At 39.2% G+C, this 18,884-nt stretch overlaps 2 protein-coding genes across 5 annotated transcripts in view; one reads left to right on the forward strand and one right to left on the reverse strand.

Annotated features, from left to right (window-relative positions):
• Window positions 1-5,309: 5,309 nt before the first annotated feature.
• Window positions 5,310-6,475, reverse strand: rprma (reprimo, TP53 dependent G2 arrest mediator candidate a). The gene has a single exon (XM_069702407.1). It carries the CDS (start codon window positions 6,195-6,197, stop codon window positions 5,889-5,891), a length of 309 nt encoding a protein of 102 aa, XP_069558508.1. The 5' UTR covers window positions 6,198-6,475; the 3' UTR covers window positions 5,310-5,888.
• A 2,075-nt stretch (window positions 6,476-8,550) lies between these two features.
• The window catches only part of galnt13 (polypeptide N-acetylgalactosaminyltransferase 13), a 41,111-nt gene continuing 30,777 nt past the window's right edge, over window positions 8,551-18,884 (forward strand). For 2 of the 4 annotated variants that reach the window (XM_069702451.1, XM_069702455.1), the window contains exons 1-2: window positions 8,551-8,978; window positions 12,095-12,387. In XM_069702451.1, coding sequence (XP_069558552.1) covers window positions 12,246-12,387 — 142 coding nt within the window. In that variant the 5' untranslated portion in view covers window positions 8,551-8,978; window positions 12,095-12,245. Of the gene's footprint in view, window positions 8,979-9,770; window positions 9,871-12,094; window positions 12,388-18,884 lie in introns of those variants that run through there. The other 2 variants (XM_069702453.1, XM_069702452.1) reach the window with 2 other exon arrangements.

The raw sequence follows: 18,884 nt of genomic DNA on the forward strand, positions 1-18,884 counted from the left end.
GAGAGCCAGGTGTCCAGATCTCTTCACAGCCACTGAAACTACCTCTCATAGCTCAACACAAGCAGACCCGAGCATTGTTGCCAAAGAAAAACTTCTTCAACAGTTTGATGAAAAATACATGTTCAAATACACTTTAGTCATCGTGACAGGTCGGGAAAATGGGATGTAACAAACTATAAAAGAAGACTGCCAAAGGCCATTTGGAGTTCTGTTGAAACCATATTTAAAATGAAAATACTGTAGCAGGAAAGGTCCAAAGGTTCCACACAGACAGACGTGTGTAAACTCAGGCAGCTTTTTCCTGAGGATATCTTGTAACAGGTTGTTCAGTACATGAGTAGCATTTTGTATACAACCATAAGAGCTTGAGATGAGCTTAACTTTGTTGTGGGCTATAGATCCTACAAAAGTGGTGATGAAACATGCATGAACTAAGATATAAACATGGGTTATGTGTGCCGAGACAAGCAGTTGACTAAATAATGCATTTTTCTATTAGACATTTTGCTGTATGATAGGGGAGCTTTGGTCCTCACACCTGACATTTATTATTGATAACCATCCCCAAGCCAACAGGCTGCTGTGCATAAAAATGTGATTTGAAAAGTCAAAATGGATTTAAAAAAAAATTACAGCTAATGGCGTCTTTACTCAAGCTCAACAGAATTACACTGAAAAGTGGCAGGGTATGCTTACAAAGTGCATGATACAGAATGTACTGTGAGTCCGATTAAGCTCTTTAAAGCATGGTGACTTAGAAATAGTTCAAGTGATTATAATTTTACTTTGATAAAAATGACCCAGAAAGCTTATGCAAGTACTTCCTTTCAAACAGAGTGTCTGTCAAATTTATTTAAGACGAAAAAGTGGGAGCAAAGTGCTCACATTCTTCAACAGTAAGTTTAAAAGCCCTCTTGAAAGTTATGTTATTGTACAAAAAAAAGCTTGATACTCCATCTGTGCTTTGAGTGCTCTCTTGAAAAGGTTATTACCTGGTGGTAATGGTGTACGGAGGAACCTTCCTCTGAAAGTAAAGTAATAGTTCGCTCTCAGAGAGACAAGGCTGTTCAGAAGTGGATGCAGCGGCCAGAGAGCGGCATGATTGGAAGGTCAATAAAGCCTGAAACACGCATTGAATTGAAATGGATTGCAGGGTCAATATCACATTAGCACAGCTATTACTTTGAAAGCAATGAACACTCATTACACACTTGCATGACTGCAGTGAATGATGAGTTTCTGCTGGTCATCCATAAAATCTGTCCTGCATTTTATTCTCTGTGTAAAAAAACCTCTGCTCTATTTAGAAGAGTACATTTGTTTCTTAAACTCAAACAGCAATAAAATAACCAGATTCACAGAAACACTTCACACTACTTTTACCATAATAATGCATTACCCTCCTTGTATTAACCTGCTGTTTGGCACTTAACAATAACAGCATGGAGTAAGCCGACATTACCTTTGCCAGTTGGTTCAAATAGACATCCAACAGTTTGTCCAAGTTTAAGAGCTCATTTGTGTGTTGCCACCCTCTTTAATTTTGGGTTTCTCCACTGAACAAATACTCCCATAAGTTTGAACCTATACAAAGAGCTGGACTCTTACATTTGGAAGATTTAGTGTGTTCAAAGGCTCATCTCTAATTGTTGTCTTTCTAGTGCTGAGCAGGTTGAGTGTGGTGCGTTTATCTGAGATTTTTTAACAGCCTCCTGATGCTGCTTAACACAACACTGATACGAGCGGGTGAACTAATCCAAAGCAGCATATTTACAGCCCATTAAAATAAAAAACAATGCTGCACAGAACAAGCTGCAAAGTTGGGAGATCATTTTCTGGTGTGTTACTTACTACAAGCCACACCTCTTAAAGCCCCATCCCTCTCCCCCCAAAAACAACAACAACAACAACAAAACAAAACAAAACAAAACAAAACAAAACAAAACAAAACAAAACAAAACAAAACAAAACAAAACAAAACAAAACAAAACAAAACAAAACAAAACAGTATAGCTTTTACCTCACCTTAATTTCAACAACAAAAAAAGGTAATTATTTACACTGTGGGGACCAGTTTTTGTCCTCGTATTGGAGGTGAGTCTCCATAGTGTGACTGAGTGAACAGATTTTTAGAACTGTAACAACACACAGGATTACAGTGCAGTGTTAGTGGCAGGGTTGTTCATATGTTAAATCCCTGTGATGTTTCAGTGTGAAACAATCAGCAGTACAACAGAGCAATGACTCATCCCAGAACTAGAATTGGAGATGTGAAGTAATGGAATCATTCTTTAAAACCAGTCGGCATGGATTTATCACAGCTTGACTTCCACAATTACTGCTGTTGTCGTAGAATCCCGATGCCACATGACGGCTGCAACAGCTGGTTCAGTCTGAATATGTATTACTGCTGATGGAAATATCTGCAGATCACAGTCTGCATTCACTCTGGAAAAAGATTCAATTGAGTCTCAATAGATGTGAGGTGAAAGATCTAACTCTTTTTGGCTTTGAAGCAGACAGCAGTAATCAATAATTGAATATTATTTTAATGTAAAGATTTCAAATTCAGGGATTTAAATATTATGCCACATGAACAGATATCTGTATTCCTGCTGCCACAAAGGAAGAAAAGATTCCAGGAATGATGGGAAATGAGATGTGTGTGTGGGGGGGGGAGGGGGGGTAAACAGAGGAGATGACTGTGTGACTGCCTTGCTGCTATTTGGAGTTTTTAGTCACTATCCAGTTCATCGACTGGACCTCTGCTCACCAGCCAATCACACGAGAGCAAGCCAGGACCCGAAGGCTCTTTTAGCCCACAATCAACACCCTACAGATGCTGTCACAGTGGAGCACAGCCCACATACAGTCCACATGGGATGAAGTGAGCTGAAGCTGTTTTGACCTGTGCTGTACTGGTGGAATAAGTTTCTCGAACTAGATTTTTTTGTTGTTGTTTGACCCACAAGACTTTCTGCCTGTGGGAAAACAAATACTGTAGAAAAAAAGTTATAAATCAAAGCATGTTTTTTTTTATTTTTATTTTTTTTATTTTTTTTTAAGCCTTAGAGCTTGGTGCTTCTGGTTTACTCAGAGTAAAACTCACAGCACACTCCTAAATACTGTGGGAGCAGTTACTTATAAGCCTTGCAAGGGAACCAATTTGTTGACAGCGGTATAGATGGCTGTTTGCTGTTAGTACCTACGAAATCTCTCTGAGCGTCGGTGTGTGACAGGTGTGGGAAATGTTTGGCAAGATGGAATATCAGGAAACTAACCCTCTAAAGGCGACTCTGTAGTAAGAGCCTGGAGAAATGCTTTCATGATAAAGTTCTCGTTCTTAAACTTTAATCTCCAACTTCCACTTATGCCAAACTCTCCAAAACCAATAACTGCAGGATAAACTAACAATAGCTCAGATGCACACAGAAGATTATTCTCTGCTGGATATTTAACCGCCACAATACTTTTCCTGTGAGCTATTCCCAGCGCTACCTAATAAAGGCAAATCACACAAAGCAAAGAAAAACACATGATGTGACATATAGAAAGTAATTCTGCCTGCCACAAATGTGCTTCTATTTTATTCTACACTCAATGCACCATAACATATTCAATCACATCAATAACATTTTTCAGAAGGAGATTCTTTTTATATTTTTAGAAAGAGATTTTCTTTCTCAACGGTACATTATATTTGCAATAACTTTAGTTTATTTCTTTGCAATCTGAATCCAATCCCTATCTTCATAATAAAAAGTCTTAATTTGAAATATTGCCATGTTAATGTGTTATTCTCACTATAGTCCTGCCTCAGGTGAAGATGAAGTAGATATATTGCAAAAAACCAACTGTGCCTGCTAAATTATGTAGAGGTGAATGAAAATTGACTTGGAGTTTTTTTTTTACTTTTAAAGAATAACTTGCCATTTTTAACCTCTGGAGATATGACGCATCACTGCAGCTTTTTCTTAGGGGTGTTTCGAAAGAGGCGAGAAAAAGAGGGGTTGGGAAGAATTTTTGAAATGTACAGTATGTTTACGTGATAACTGAAGGTTCATGGACACAATACAATCAAGTACAGTGGACATGGAATTCACACACCTCTATGTTCGTTAAGATTTACACAATAACACCGAATTTTGGTGGAAGGTGACCCACAGAGGTGTGGATTTAGTTGTGGCAAATATGAAGCTGTCATTTTTGGTTTTTATCAAACTCAATTCTACTGCAAGATGTACTTATTATTATTTTCACCACAAACAACAGGTGGGACATCTTATAACTCAATGCAATCCAGTGCAAGACTATAATCCTTATTAAACTGAACATTGTAAGCCTCACAGGTATTCATTACCCTTAGTGGATTGCATTACATGGTAGTTTCATACAATCCATGAACATATGATAGATCTTACCCAGCTCTAAAAGTCTAACATTTAAATTATTAACCATTTATTTACTTACATTTTTAAGCAAGAATCCTTTTACACACATCATTATTAAATTGAGGATCACAAAGGATTGATTGTATTGATTCTTTAAGAACCAACATGACGATATCAATCCGTGGTTTAAGTGTGTGGCCACTGTTTTAGCCTTGACGAGCATGTCCATCACAAGGCAGAACGAGGCCTCGTCATCAGGAAGGGAGAAACAGGAGGAGGGAGTAACGGGGGTGAAGGACGTGTTAGAGAAAGGAAGTTGATTCTATTTAACTGTGTGGAGCACAGGTGGGCAAGACGACAGCATATTGCTCGATGGCTCCATCTTCCCTGGGTTGACAAGACAAGTCATTTCTGAGGCCCTGGGGAGCTAGCGTCCAGGTGAGCCAGGGGCAGAGCTCGACAGATGTTCTGACAGAAGGAGGAATGATGTGAAATGGTGCATTGATCCAAATCTGAGCCAGACAGAAACCACACTCAGATAATGGGATGGATCTTCTTTTATCTTGTTAAAATGTATTTTAAAGAATTATTTTGAGCTTAAGAAAAGATCTTCAGTAAAGTGATTTGGATTTTCAACTATTTATGAAAAAAGCAAATGAGATAAAAATCTGTTTCTCCCTCACTCAACACTCTCATCACATGTATCCCTGTAAAAGTCTTGATGCCCATCTCCATAAATAAAATTAAAAAAATCCTAATATACCAATCTATCTCAAGATCAATGGCCCTCATTGTGTCTTGTCAACATTATTTATATAATTACCACAATATGGCTCTGAAGCAAACAGCTCTCTGAGTGTGTAATTTCAGTTTCTGAAATCTCAGGCAAGGGGCGTGACGAGGGCAATGTGCGTGATAGAAAAATAGACCTTAATTAAGAGGAAAACTTTAATGACAGCATGAATTTATTCCACTTACAGGATACACGGCATGTTGGGCTTTCTCCAGCGCCCGCGCAAACACTCATATCACCAGGAAATCCAGAGAATATTGCATATTGTATGCAAAAAACATACAACATACAGCACATGGTATTGTTTACTTTCTCCACCGCGTTTGCAATGTGAGGGTAATTTAAAGCAGCAAGTACAAAGACTCTGTCACGAACATGACAAAGGATGCTGCTTGACAAACGGTGCAACCACTGAAATGACAAGAGTGCGTGTTTGAATACTTAATAAACAATGATGCTTAACACGCACTGTACCTCTTGGAGAACAACGAGTCTTTGCCGGCATTCAAAAAAAGGCTACAAGACATAAAGTGAACACCCGTGAGCCTCAGTCCCCAGCAGGGTTCAGTTACCTCTTGCACGGTGACCGTTCCTCTGAGGATTTTTCTAATACCATTATGAAAATCAGGGCGTTGTTTGGGCAGGTGAACATCGCATTGTCTCCCATCTGATCAGAGTCACCACAGTGTAAATGTCCCCATCAATCAGTAGGCTCCAACAATCACCGCCTCCGCTTCTTTTGACGGTCTTCTGTCCGTTACCAAAAAGTTGATCATCCCTTCTGACTTTATGAGAAGGTTGCAGCCCAAGAAAAATATGCCAAACACCACCGTGAGGGACAAAACACACATGACGGCTATCTGGACGACCCTCATGATGAAGAGGCTCCGCTCATCCGGAGCGGCGGCCACAAAGCCGTTATCAGTCACCACGGATGAAAAGTTGCAGCAAAAAAACTCCTCCGTCTTGTTGAATAGTCCGCTCTCAGTCTGGTTGAACCCGGTGTTATTCATCTTCACTCTGTAAAAATGTAACTTTGAGGAGATGTGACAGGCAGGGAGAGGAAAAGACGCGCCCGGCACGATCCCAGAGAAATTGTCATCGAGGGAAAAAGTGAAGATGAGGAGGCGCTGAGTTGAAGAAGTTCCGTCAGATCAGACAGCGCTCTTCTGGAGTTTAACAAGCTGTTTTGGCATCGCGTTACTGGAGCTTCCGTGTGCCGTTGTTGCCAGTTTCCGAGCGGAATGACTCCACCAACCCTCGGTTAAATAGCCAAGACCGTACCTGTTCATGTGGCAGGACGAAACAGCAAGAGCGCCACCATACGACCGGACTGCATGCCCGTCATGAATGTGCATGTATGCAGGACATCATGTACTGTGTGTGATGTATCTTTGTGTGTTTGCAGCCTGCTGAGTGTTGGTATATCTGTGTGCAGACATGCATTTATGCACATTGAGTTTCTCATCCCCGTTAACGGAGTTTCTGCTGACCCTGTGTCAAAGATAAATCAGTTTGCAATATATTGAGATGCATCTAAATTCTAGTGGACAGAATATTAGAAATCAATTTCACTGCGTTGAACACTTGTCTGTCTACAGAAAGTGGATATTATAGGGTTTGGACTTATTGATCTTGTAATAGAGAGAATCACTGTAAAATTGCTGGAAGATATGGGCAACTCAGTAAATGCTGGTTGTTTCTTTTCCTCTAATTTATTATATGGGCATTTATTGTCTACCTTGCATTCAGCTGCCCTATACCAGATCCATTCATTTTAATATTGCATTTTCATGTGCTGTATGTACAGCAAAGGAAGGCAAAAACTAAAATCCTTTTGACTAATCAGAAAATTAGTGATGCCCAAGAGATTTTTTTGTTTTCATTTTGTTGTTGTTTTGAGTACACTTTATTTACTAATAAAAAAATAGGCCTTTCTCATTTGTTGAAGTACACAGGTCTGATGTTCGTTGAAAGGATCATAATTAGACATAATCTCATCTCAAAAAGGCGTCCATCATAAAAAACAAGTGCAAGTGCAGCGTCACCTTTCACAGAACGTCTTCTAACAAATTTCTCAAAGCCATCATCATCATCATCACCATCATCACCACCACCACCATCATCATCATCATTATTATCAAGTTTTTCTGCCTTTCTGAAACTAAGAGGAACTTGAGCATACACTGACATCTAGTGGACATTTTTCAATCTGCTGTCACATGTTTGTTTATCTGCATACAAAATGCTAAAAATAATGGAAGTTGTATTTCTCTCACAGAGCTGCAGTATTTGTCAGCTGTTGAATTGAGTTCAATGAAACAGAAAATAAAAGATTCTTATAAAAAGACAGCTCACTGACAGTACAGCATAGTAATCAGGATCAGCTGAAGATTAATTCAATGCTGAGCTTGGATTTGATCAACTACATTGCCCAGAGACCAAAGCAACACTGCGGGTATCTCATCAGTAGCAGCAGATGGCAGCATTGCTCAACACAATTCACCAAAAACATGGCTTGAAATAAACAGTGCGATTATGAAAAATGTATTGAATTAGGTCATTGATACACACGCACACCAAGGTCTATACAGTTTATTTACCACTGCTTTAAAGTTTCAACCAGCTTTCTACTTGTTCTTATACCAAGTCCATGATGTGGTGAACACAGACATCAGCAGTGCGAAGACTCTCAGAGTGGCATTATGATTGCAGAACTAGAAACTCACACTGGAAAGTAATGTTGAGTATATTAACTAACCTGCAGCAGATCCATCGTTTCATAAATAGTAATTTTTGGGATAATAGAGGGTTTATAACTGATGTTATTACTGTATTATAGCTGACTTAAATTGAATGACAAAAAATACATATACAAAATATGAAGATGTCTTTCATTTTCAAGATTGATATCATCCATGTAATAATAATAATAATAATAATAATAATAATAATAATAATGATGAATATATTATAAAGACAATCAGGATCATAATAGTGTGAATACTCACTGCATTTACACTAATAATAATGATGATAATAATAATTTCCCCTCGGGGATTAATAAAGTGTATAACAACAACAATAATATTAATAATAAGAAATAATTTTCTCAAAATAAAATAAAAATAATCAAATGTATAAAGTATGTATTACATGTTATTAAATGCATATGTTGAATACAAATTATTGCCCATGTATTACTCAAACATCTCCAGGCTAAACACAACACCCAATATTTTGCACGCGATGGTGGCGCCTACATTTACCAGACGCCCATGAAGCTCCACTCAGAAAAGAATGTCATGAGTGACGTCGCCGTCAGCCAATCAGAGAGGAGATGCAAGACATTGGCAGGTCGGTCTGATCTGACTGAGGTTAGATTGTGCGGAGTATTATCTCCTCTGTCCTCTTACCGTTACAATATTCATCCGGAGAACAGGTGCGCCGAAAGACGTCTGTAGCAGTGACCGCACGCGCATTTAAAACGGACGGCAGAATTCATGGAGCTGCTTCATGTCCACCGGGTTTACCGCGACTCAGCTGCAGGGACAAATCATATCAAGGAGTCCAAACAGGTACCATGAGAGGCTTTACTGGACGGACAGATCACACCGGATTGTGGACTGCTCTGTACTGAGATGGACTCTAACTTGGGTGTCGTTTTTAAGACGTTGTGCCCGTGCACGGTCCATTTACGCAGTTGAATTTATGTTACATTTGGTCATGTTGTCTACGTTCAACACGTTGCCTGAAAGCGAGGCTGGAACAGGTCACTGGTTCACGTAATTTAGGTAAGCAAAGAACGTGTCCTCATTTTTCTGTCGCACGCACACCTTGCACTGAAAAAAATAATGTCACGGTCCCGTCGTCCACACATCACAACACGAAATCATAAGGTTGCTGAGATGATGCTTATAGTTTATAAATGTATAATCCACGCTACCATGTGTCAATATCTGCTGTTAGTAGCGTGATGTTCATCTCATTCATATCACATCCTACAATTAATAGAATAATCTATCAACTCAGTGTGGACCTACATGCACATGAAGGAAAGCTTGCCAGAGCCTGCATGTGTACATAGATTTCACCTTTACAAATTATAGATAACATATTTAGTGTTTTAGACGTCTTTACATTTTCAGTGGTTGAGCTTATAAAGTAAGCTATTGTGGATGGCCTGATGGGCTTACTGAGATCAGCTCTATAATTATCTCCTGTTCCTTGGAGGGCTGGGTTTAGATTAGCATTTTTTAGTACTGATGCCAGTGCCTGGTCTGATACCTGCTTTCAAATGCCAGTATGTACTGCTGTGCCAAACCTCAGTTTGGTATTGTTTTCTTCTGTGTGCTGGCCCCTTCTGTTCGTGCTAGCTTTAGTCCTGGCAGTTTTCAACACCTGACACCACAGACACAATTTACTCAGCACTCAAAAGTATTGAGGATCGATACGCAGCCTTACTTTAACTTGTGACAATAGAGGCGCAGATGTGTGACTGGAAAGTATTGCATTGAAATGTGAGTCTAAGCTGGACTGGTCTGGGTATGTGAATGATCTCTGTTCTCCTGTTTTGTAAGAACCCACGAGCAAGGCACTTAGACCTGTCAGACGCACAGTGGTCACCAGCAATTCTTTAAATCCGCAACTTCTGAGAAAACTGACGACTGTGGAGGAGGAAAACAAGTATGCAAAAACACTATCTGATCACTTTACTGTGTTATGAAGTTTTCTCATGTCGCTATCATGGTTGCATTGTGAAGTGTTGATGTGAGGTGTGTCAGTTTTATGGAACACAATTTTGTTAAGCAGCCTTTTATTTGCACCCTCGTTAAATGAATGAGGAACATGTAATTTAACTCGAAGCACTGCACCAGACTTTTCACAATAAAGAGTGCTGCTAACACAATTAACTGTCACTTGAGGAAGCAGTTAATGAGGCCAGGCGATTTACACTTATCTTGAAAGGACTGGAAAAGGTATCTTGAAAAAGAAAATAGGGTTGTATTTTTCGAGCACACAGGACATTTTCATGTGCAGATGGTTGGACTAATTGAGTCAGACTTACTTCGGACAAGACTTCAGCGAGCTGCTGGTTGTGTGGTTGGCGATATCATATCCATGTGTGGCGTGTTTATTGCCACACATGCACCAAAGCAGATGGTTAAAGATGCAAACAGACATCATGAGACAGAATCATCAGTGATGTGTCTGCAGCGTGAGCGGAGGTGAGATGCTACATACAGACTTGTGTCTCAGCAGAGTTTTACTGTCACAATTTTGTTGATTACACTCATTGTCTGGAAGTCTAGATTGCGTACATCTCCTCGCATTAAAAGTCAGCGGGCAGTGCGTGTGAATTCAGTCTGTCTGAAATCAGCCACTGCACTGCGATCCGAGTCTTGATGCAACTGGACAGAGGCTGACTTGTTTTTGAATGAGATAAGACACAGCCCGGGGCAGCGGTGTCAGCCCCTGTGATGGACATTTAGACAGGGAGTGGAGAGGACAATGTGTGTGTGTGTGTGTGTGTGTGTGTGTGTGTGTGTGTGTGTGTGTGTGTGTGTGTGTGTGTGTGTGTGTGTGTGTGTGTGTGTGTGTGTGTGTGTGTGTGTGTGTGTTGAGTGCAAAGTCATTACCATGCTGCAAGCGAAAGATAAGGGAATCTGTCAGATTCCCTGCAGGAGATGCTGCAGGCATTTTCCACTAGTTGAGAAAATAACTAATAAGGTAAATTATACCCACATGCAGATGCAGTTAAATGCACACACATAGACACAAATGATTACATTTTGAGCATGCACAGAGGCTCATTTGACTTTAATGTAAAATGTAAGGCTGGAACCAATCAGTAGAACATTAATCTCTATTTCACTACACTGTTTGATGTATACTGTAACCTATATTTCTGTTCTGAATATCTAAACGACCCCTGGCTATTTGTGTGTTTGATTCTGTGCATTTGATTGGCTGAAAGCATTTTTCCATCATTCAATTTCCATTCTGATTATACTTTCATGAGCCTTTCAGTCAACAAAAACCTATAATTTCAGTCAAGTAGAAATCCTGTTTGACAGGAAATGATGTTGTTTTTCATCAGAAATATTGTTAGGCATACTTTCCATGCCAATGAGATATTTAACCTCCACAAATTGCCTCTGGTATTAAAGTGTCCCAGATGGTGTTAGCAACACTACGGATGAAGTAGGAGAAATCTGTATAGGAGAAATGAGCATTCACTCGTCCTTTTAAATGGAAGAATGTGAAACGCCTGTGGTCAGCCCAATGTGAGACGTTGGGTGGGATTTCCAATCGAGCATAAAGGTCTGTGTGACCAAAGTCAGTGAACACATGTAAACACCACCATTTTTATTAAACCAGCAAAGAGTATAAAACTGGGGAAAAAAACTTTAGTTTTTTTGCAATAATTGCACAGATATTGTTGTTAAATACTTGCAGATATATATAAGGGAGGCAGGATATCTTACAGTTTATTGTCCACGCTGTCATTAGTGATCTGAAACTGTAAACTTTATTGGGATTTAATAATTCTAAATAGTTATAAAAACTTCAACACACAAACAGATGAATTTCTAATTCATCTCAAGCATCTTTTTTCTGCATTATGTTCTGTAAAAAAGTTTTTAGATTGGCCAACAAATTCACAGATGCGAATATGTCTGTGATAAGCGCAACCAGGTTTTATGATGTATTGGTTGGCTGATTTATGGTTTTGGGGTCTAGTACAAAAATATGTTGGAGGTCATTTTTCCACCGAAGAGCACTGGAAATGTATTTTTACAAGATGCACCAATTCGACTTTTATCCTTACAATAATTTCAAATGACTAACTGAATGTGAATGATGCTATAATATATAGTAACATGATTTTTTTCACCCCCCCCTACAGGATGACGCCTCCTGGTCACACCCGCTTGGTCTTGCCCTTGTTTCCTTGCCCCGTCTCCACAGTTCAAATGCCTCACCAGCAGCCTGAGCGCTCGTGAGCACTCGCTGCCAACCCCCTTGTTTGGCTGCCTGGCTGACATCCCAGACAGGTGATGCGACGGTTTGTCTACTGCAAGGTGGTGTTGACCACCTCTTTAGTGTGGGTGCTGGTTGACGTGTTCCTGCTGCTGTACTTCAGCGAGTGTAACAAATGTGATGACAGAAAGGACCGCTCGCTGCTCCCTGCCCTCCGAGGTGAGTTCACAACAGTGCTGTTGCACCTTTCATTCAAGGGGTGTAAAGTTTCACAAGTGATGAACTCTGCCTGTAGACTGATCCATTCCAAAGACTTGATAAATACAGACATTATTTTTTATTTTAAATCATTTTTGATCGCCGGGCAGTTTCTGTAGAGTGTGTTTTGCTGTTGGTGAAGTCAAATCGCTCTCCTCATATAACTTTTGTGTTCTGACAATATATACTACAAGAGTATTGACATGATGTTCATGAAAGATTAAAAAAAAATATCAAAGTTTTAAAATTTCATGAAACTTTGCTCTTTCTTTCTGATCCTTACATGTAGGAGTGAATAGATATTTTTACACACGGCACACTGAAGACATGTTCAGGTTAATCAGGGAACATACAGTAGGTTTTCTCTTGAGGCACCAATATGCACGCATCAGTCTGTTTATAACATTACAAACCATCAAAAGAAAAAACTCTGGCAGTTGTAAGGTTATTGAATTTGATAAGTATAAATGAGGTGCAAAATAAATTAATATTTACCTTTAGTTTAGCTTCAGTCAAACATGCTTAAGATTATAAGCAATAGATTTACAATTTTCCATAATTTCACCTCAGCGTAATATCACCTGTTAGCATCCTATCAACACGGTAAAGTTCACTGAGGGGGAAGAAATTTTCCTAAAAGTTACAAATAACATATAGTTACTATACAGTCCGATATAGTTAATATATAATTATGTTAAAACTGTAGTTAATGGTCTTAAAAAAAAATCCAATTCAGCATGGTTCTAGTAATTTTGTTCTATAATTTTATCGTCAAATGGGATTGTAAAGTTATTAATTTAGCTTGGTAAATTTAAAATACGTTGTGTGTGTGTGTGCGTGCGTGCGTGCGTGTGTGTGTGTGTGTGTGTGTGTGTGTGTGTGTGTGTGTGTGTGTGTGTGTGTGTGCTCCTGAGATCAACATAACACAGTTCCTCTTTCGTAGAGTTCATTTCCTCACATGCTCTCAAGTAAGCAGGTTTCTAAGAGGCTTACTAAGCTGCTTTTAGGTTAGAATGAGGCAGAGCTGCCAGCTACTCCGACTGATCACCATACAAACATTGTCTAATGTTACCTTGGAGTTACTCTGCTCATAAGATGGTAAATCTGATGATTTGCTGAATATATGAGCCGTGTGATGAGATACTTTTCAGATCTGCTTTTGCAGTGACACTTCAGGTGTTTTAAGATTCAATTTAATGTCATTCATTCATTCAGCCATAAACTGAAAACTATTAATCGGAGACGATTCCATCATTTGTAGCAATAATTTGATTTATTTTCACAAAATTTTCTTGATTATGCCTGTGATATAATAATTTAAATATCTCTATCTGTATAACGGAAGACTGTAATTTAATTGGAGGCAGATGACTTTAATACGATACCATATAGTTGCATTAATGTTGTAATGTAACTAAGATGGGGAGATCTTATTATGCAAAATGCCACGTTAAGTTGTTTTTTCAGACACAGAAATATAATTTTTACTGTGACTTAACTTTTTATAAACTTTCCTCTCCTAACAGAAGAAACTTAGCATTTTCTGGGCACCTTTACCTTTGTAGATATTACATTTAAATAGAATTTCTGATCCCAGTTGCCGTGAATCTTTGTTCTTTGTGTGAGTAGAAGGGCTCCCTCGGTTGCCACACAGTGACTGTATGTTGCAGTTTACAGTAAAGACGCACATTAGAGCAATGTAAAAGTAGTCTGCGTAGTGTGTGTTCCTGGTGTCATGTGGTTTTTGTGTTTAAGAGCAGCTTCTCTGATCTATAATGTAATGCTAGCCGTGTCAGACCTGCAGGTAGGGCAGAGCAGAGCAGTGCGTCACAGGGAGGAAGAGGAGTTAACGTGTGGAGAAATGAGAGTGGAATGAAGGAGCATCCAACTGTGCACCACCACACAGATCTTTTTCTGTCGAGTAAATGAGAGTGAAAATAGCTGGGGGACGTTGGCAGCCATGTGATGAAGAACTCAATGCAAAACCTGCATGTAGATTCGTTTTCACCTCGCAAACGGGAATCAAAGAGACATTACAGCAATGAAATATAATAAAAAGTTGTTTAGCACATGACAAGTATGGTTCAGAAAGTATAGAATTTCAATTTCACACTAATCTTAATGACATAATGGTAGATGGAGGGATGTGGCACTTCATTTGTGATCGGCACTGAAATACAATTGTTTTTGCACACTTGGGCAAATTACATAATTTGTTGACTTTTTGAGTGGAAAGAGTTAAATATAACCTAAAGCCTTTCTTCAGATGTTAAGGTACTGTTAACTTTTATTTAATGACCTAAATTTAATAAATAAACACTCATTGCAGCATCTGCAAAAGTTTCTACATGTAAAGTCTCAAAACTTCATTAAATTGTTAACTGACTGACTTGTTAAGCAGGTCAACCCTGTCATTAGGGATTATTAGCTAATGACAATACAAAGCCGGATAAAGTCTCTGACCCCTCAAATGTTGTGGACTCATCTAAGCAACAGACTGAGAATTTAGAATGAAGCTAATTGATGCCTACAAAGCAGGGGGAGGCTATAAAAAGATATCACTTCGAGATTGCAATTTGTCTGAAATGTCATTAAGAAATGTCAGTTAAGAGGATCAGTGGAAGTCAAGACAAAATCTGAAGGAAAAAAAACCTTTGGATAAAACTGCACGTCTGCTGGGCAGAGAGGCAAAGCAAGACCCACATATGACTAGAAAGGGGCTGCAGGAAGGTTCAGCTGATAGAGTCGTTCCACTCTCCAGCATCTGTGAACAAACTTGCTCTGCATAGAAGAGTTGTCTGAGGAAAACCTTACTTGCAGCCTCATCACAAAAAACGTCTCGTGTATGCAAAGCAACATCTGGATAAGCAAGAGTTGGTTTGGAAACAAAAGCTGTTGAGAGAAATTCAAATTGAGCGCTTTGACTACAATCACCAAAGGTGTGTTGGTCAGAAAAAGCAGCACTTTAAACTACTGTTAAAGTGTGGAAATATTATACTTGGGGTTGTGTGGTAGTCAGTGGGATAAAAAACATTGCATGCGCATATCAGCAAAATCTGAGTGTAAGTAAGTAGAAGAAATGCAGAATGGCTTCTACAACAGGACAATGATTCTAACCTCACCTCAAACTGCACCGTGACCTACTTCAAGAAATGCAAGCTGAAGATTTTGGAATAGCCCTCACAGTCTTGCCTTAAATATGACTGAAAGTCTTAATCATGGTGCGCACACACAAAACACCCTAAACACATCTTAGAACTTGAAGTGATCCAGCTGATGTGCTGCGCAGGTTGTACTTCAAAAATCAACTAAACGCGTAATTTGCCAAGAGGTGTTTAACCTCTAGACCACAACTGTGAGTGATTGTGTCTCAGAAGACTCATTACTCATTAAAGGGGAACCTTTTCACTGTTATTACTCGGGTTAAAGCTGCAGGCAGGGACATTAAATTAGGTTGATTGACCTGAGGACAGACAGGGCCACTGTTTTCATCCTAGATGATCGTGATCATCTTTGATAATGGTGTACGTGTCAGACTTGAATACAAAATTCACAAAATTCACAAGGCTCCTCTGATCTGTGTGTTGCTAAGTTAAAGCACATGAATTTTGATTTCGAATGTAAGTGGCACGTGTTTCAAAGCGATGAAATTAGTGATATACTGTAACTGGCGTACAACTTCATCTACTGTTGCGCTTCGTGCTGCTGCACATACATGGACCAAAACAGCAGGTGTAACTGGTGACAGAGGGAAAGTCAAATAATCGTTAAAGTCATTACAAATGTATCCTGAGGAGGCCACGATTCTACAAATGCTCATGTTAATCTCTTCAACAGATGTTGAGATATTTCAGTCTGAAAAGTAGTGGACCATCAACACTTCAATCCTAGAGGGTGACTAAAAAAATGAAGGAGGTACAGAAAGTTAAGAGGAAAAGAAAATTAACTGAAAAAAGTTCCAGTGGTATGGTACAGTTTAGACTTAGATGTAAATCAATACAACTGTTGGACAACAGGTTCATTTTTACAAAGTGAAACGCAAAACATATTATTGGTGATGATGTTGTTGTCTCTGCTCCCTTTTCTGGTGAATAACCTCTTCTATGCTGTTCAACATGGAAACCTTTTTCAGGTGTCATGGTGTTCAGCTTATGGATTTTTCATGTGTGACATATTATCCAAAATATTTAGCATTTGTTTGCAAATGTGTCTTTATTCGGCTGAATTGTCGTAATGTTCAGACAGAAACCAGAATACAAGACATCTTGGAAATGCACTGTTTGATCCAGGAGTATCTGAGCAGTTACCATCACCATGACAACCTTTAATTGCAGCTGATTCACATGAGCTGATTGGACCGCTTCTCTGATATCTGTGACTTTTAACCAAACCCTCGTTTACCATTTCTGTGAAACTCAAGCTACATACAGTACAACACTGTATGCCTACCTTTTCCTCATGTGTTTGTTATACTGTTTTGTATCTGTGCTGTTTGTGTCACTGTGTGGACTGTGTTGACAGGTCATCATTGTAAATGAGAATTGGTTCTCAATTGATTTTACCTGGTTAAATAAAGGTCATATATATATATAAGTTCTATTTACAAATACTTTAGCACTTTTAACTGTCATTGTTTCATTATTCTATCCCTGAGTAATAAGCTGCCATTTGAGTCCTTCTTCTCGTTATTCTCTGCAATCTAACTGCATCTAACTTCAGCTGGTCGAATCTTAACTGATGTGACAAACAGACAGGAAAAGAAAGTCGTAGCACTTTTAAGAGGAACCTAATTATAGTGGTTCTCTGATATTTAAATGTGTAGCTCCTTTTAAGTTTTTGTGTACACGCATATACAGACACACATGCGTCTTTCTGTCTTTATGAGGACACTTATTGACAATGCATTCATGTGTCCCTTAGTCTAACCTTAAGAATCACAAATTACCCTAAAATAAACCTAATTCTGTCCTGGGGTATGCAGGATTTTCAAACTAAAAGCCCCCAGCTATAAGAAACGTCAGGCTTTACAGCAGGCTTTATTAACACTGAAGACTTGAAAATAAAAAGCTCAATGGCTTTTTTCTTAATACACCCTCACACAAAGCTCAATTTGTTGTAGTACATGGAAGTGCTTGCACCAGACCTCAACTGGTGTTTACTCTCATATTTAACACTTAAAAGACACTCAAATCAGTGTCTTGCCCAAGGACAATTCAGCATATGGACAGGAGGACCCGGGAATTGAACCACTAAACTTATGATTAGTGGGCAACCCACTCCTGACGCCTCCTTTCCTGTACACTTAAGATTTAAAAATCACCTCCAGTGAAAGTTAAGTTTTTAACCTTGTTCTTATATGCTACGAGATATGCAAGTCAACATCACGACTAAGCATGTACTTCAATGTACCACTGATAATCCACAAAACTACCAGGGCCGGGTGTCTGATGTCACATATTTAAGGAACCAATTGCTCAAAATTTCTCAGAAAACCCCCCAAAATATGTAATTTTGATGATCAGAGATCACATTTTTGAGGTTTAATCAATGCCAGGAGAGGAACTTTAAGATAAAGTAATTGCACATATAGGTTTATTTGAACACTTTTTCATTGTTTATACCATATTTTGCCCCCCTGCAGTTCTTCCTTATTATTACAACTGCTCTTACACCTTCAGCAGCTCCTTCATGTAAAGTTTAGACAGCAGTGCAGTTTAGCTCCCAGCTGAACATAAAGCAATACAGTCCAGCTTCCAGCTTTTCAATAAATGCAGTTTGGCTTCCATCAATCCGTCAAGCGATACAGCTCAACTTTGGCTTTGCAGCTAGTAATTTTACCGTAATTTCTTCAGAGGTGGTATTGGTGGTTTGCTTGGATGTGTGCAAGACCTTTCCTGACCTGTGCTTATCCAGACATATAGAATGATGGATTGGTGGAGCTCGGCTGGAGCAGGTTGAGAGTGTGTTTTTGATGGACACTTTGCTCAATCATGCAGCTCAGCTCTCGAGCTGTGTCCATCAGATGTAAGCCGGTGTCCAAATGGAGAGTGCCATAAGAAAAGATCAGGATCAGTTAAGGTTAACAATCCAGCCGACACCAGTCCATATCTACAAAGGGTCGTATGGAATCCTCTTAACTGGAGGCCATGTAGCTAATGTGAACTGTATGTCCCCCTTTTATGGAAATCACTGCCTCTGTTCTAAGAGATTATTAGAGAGAGAGAGAGAGAGTCATAAATCCATCGGCGGTTATTTACCATTGGTGAGGGGGATTGGCTATGTGCAGCAGCGGGAGCGATGCTGATGGGCACATATTTTGCCGGCACTGGATGGTGAGAGCAAAAACAAAGAAGACCGCAAATCTGGGCATTGATTTCATACTGCTTTTTCATTTATTAATACATTCTCCTAAATCTCTGAATTCAAAAACTCTGAATAGATTAAATTAAATTTAAATA

This window comes from Brachyistius frenatus, unplaced genomic scaffold (assembly GCF_029030835.1).
Source record: "Brachyistius frenatus isolate BFR_SWC_R1_liver_20210118 unplaced genomic scaffold, ASM2903083v1 Contig_42, whole genome shotgun sequence".
In the NCBI taxonomy this organism is placed as follows: Eukaryota; Metazoa; Chordata; class Actinopteri; family Embiotocidae; genus Brachyistius; species Brachyistius frenatus.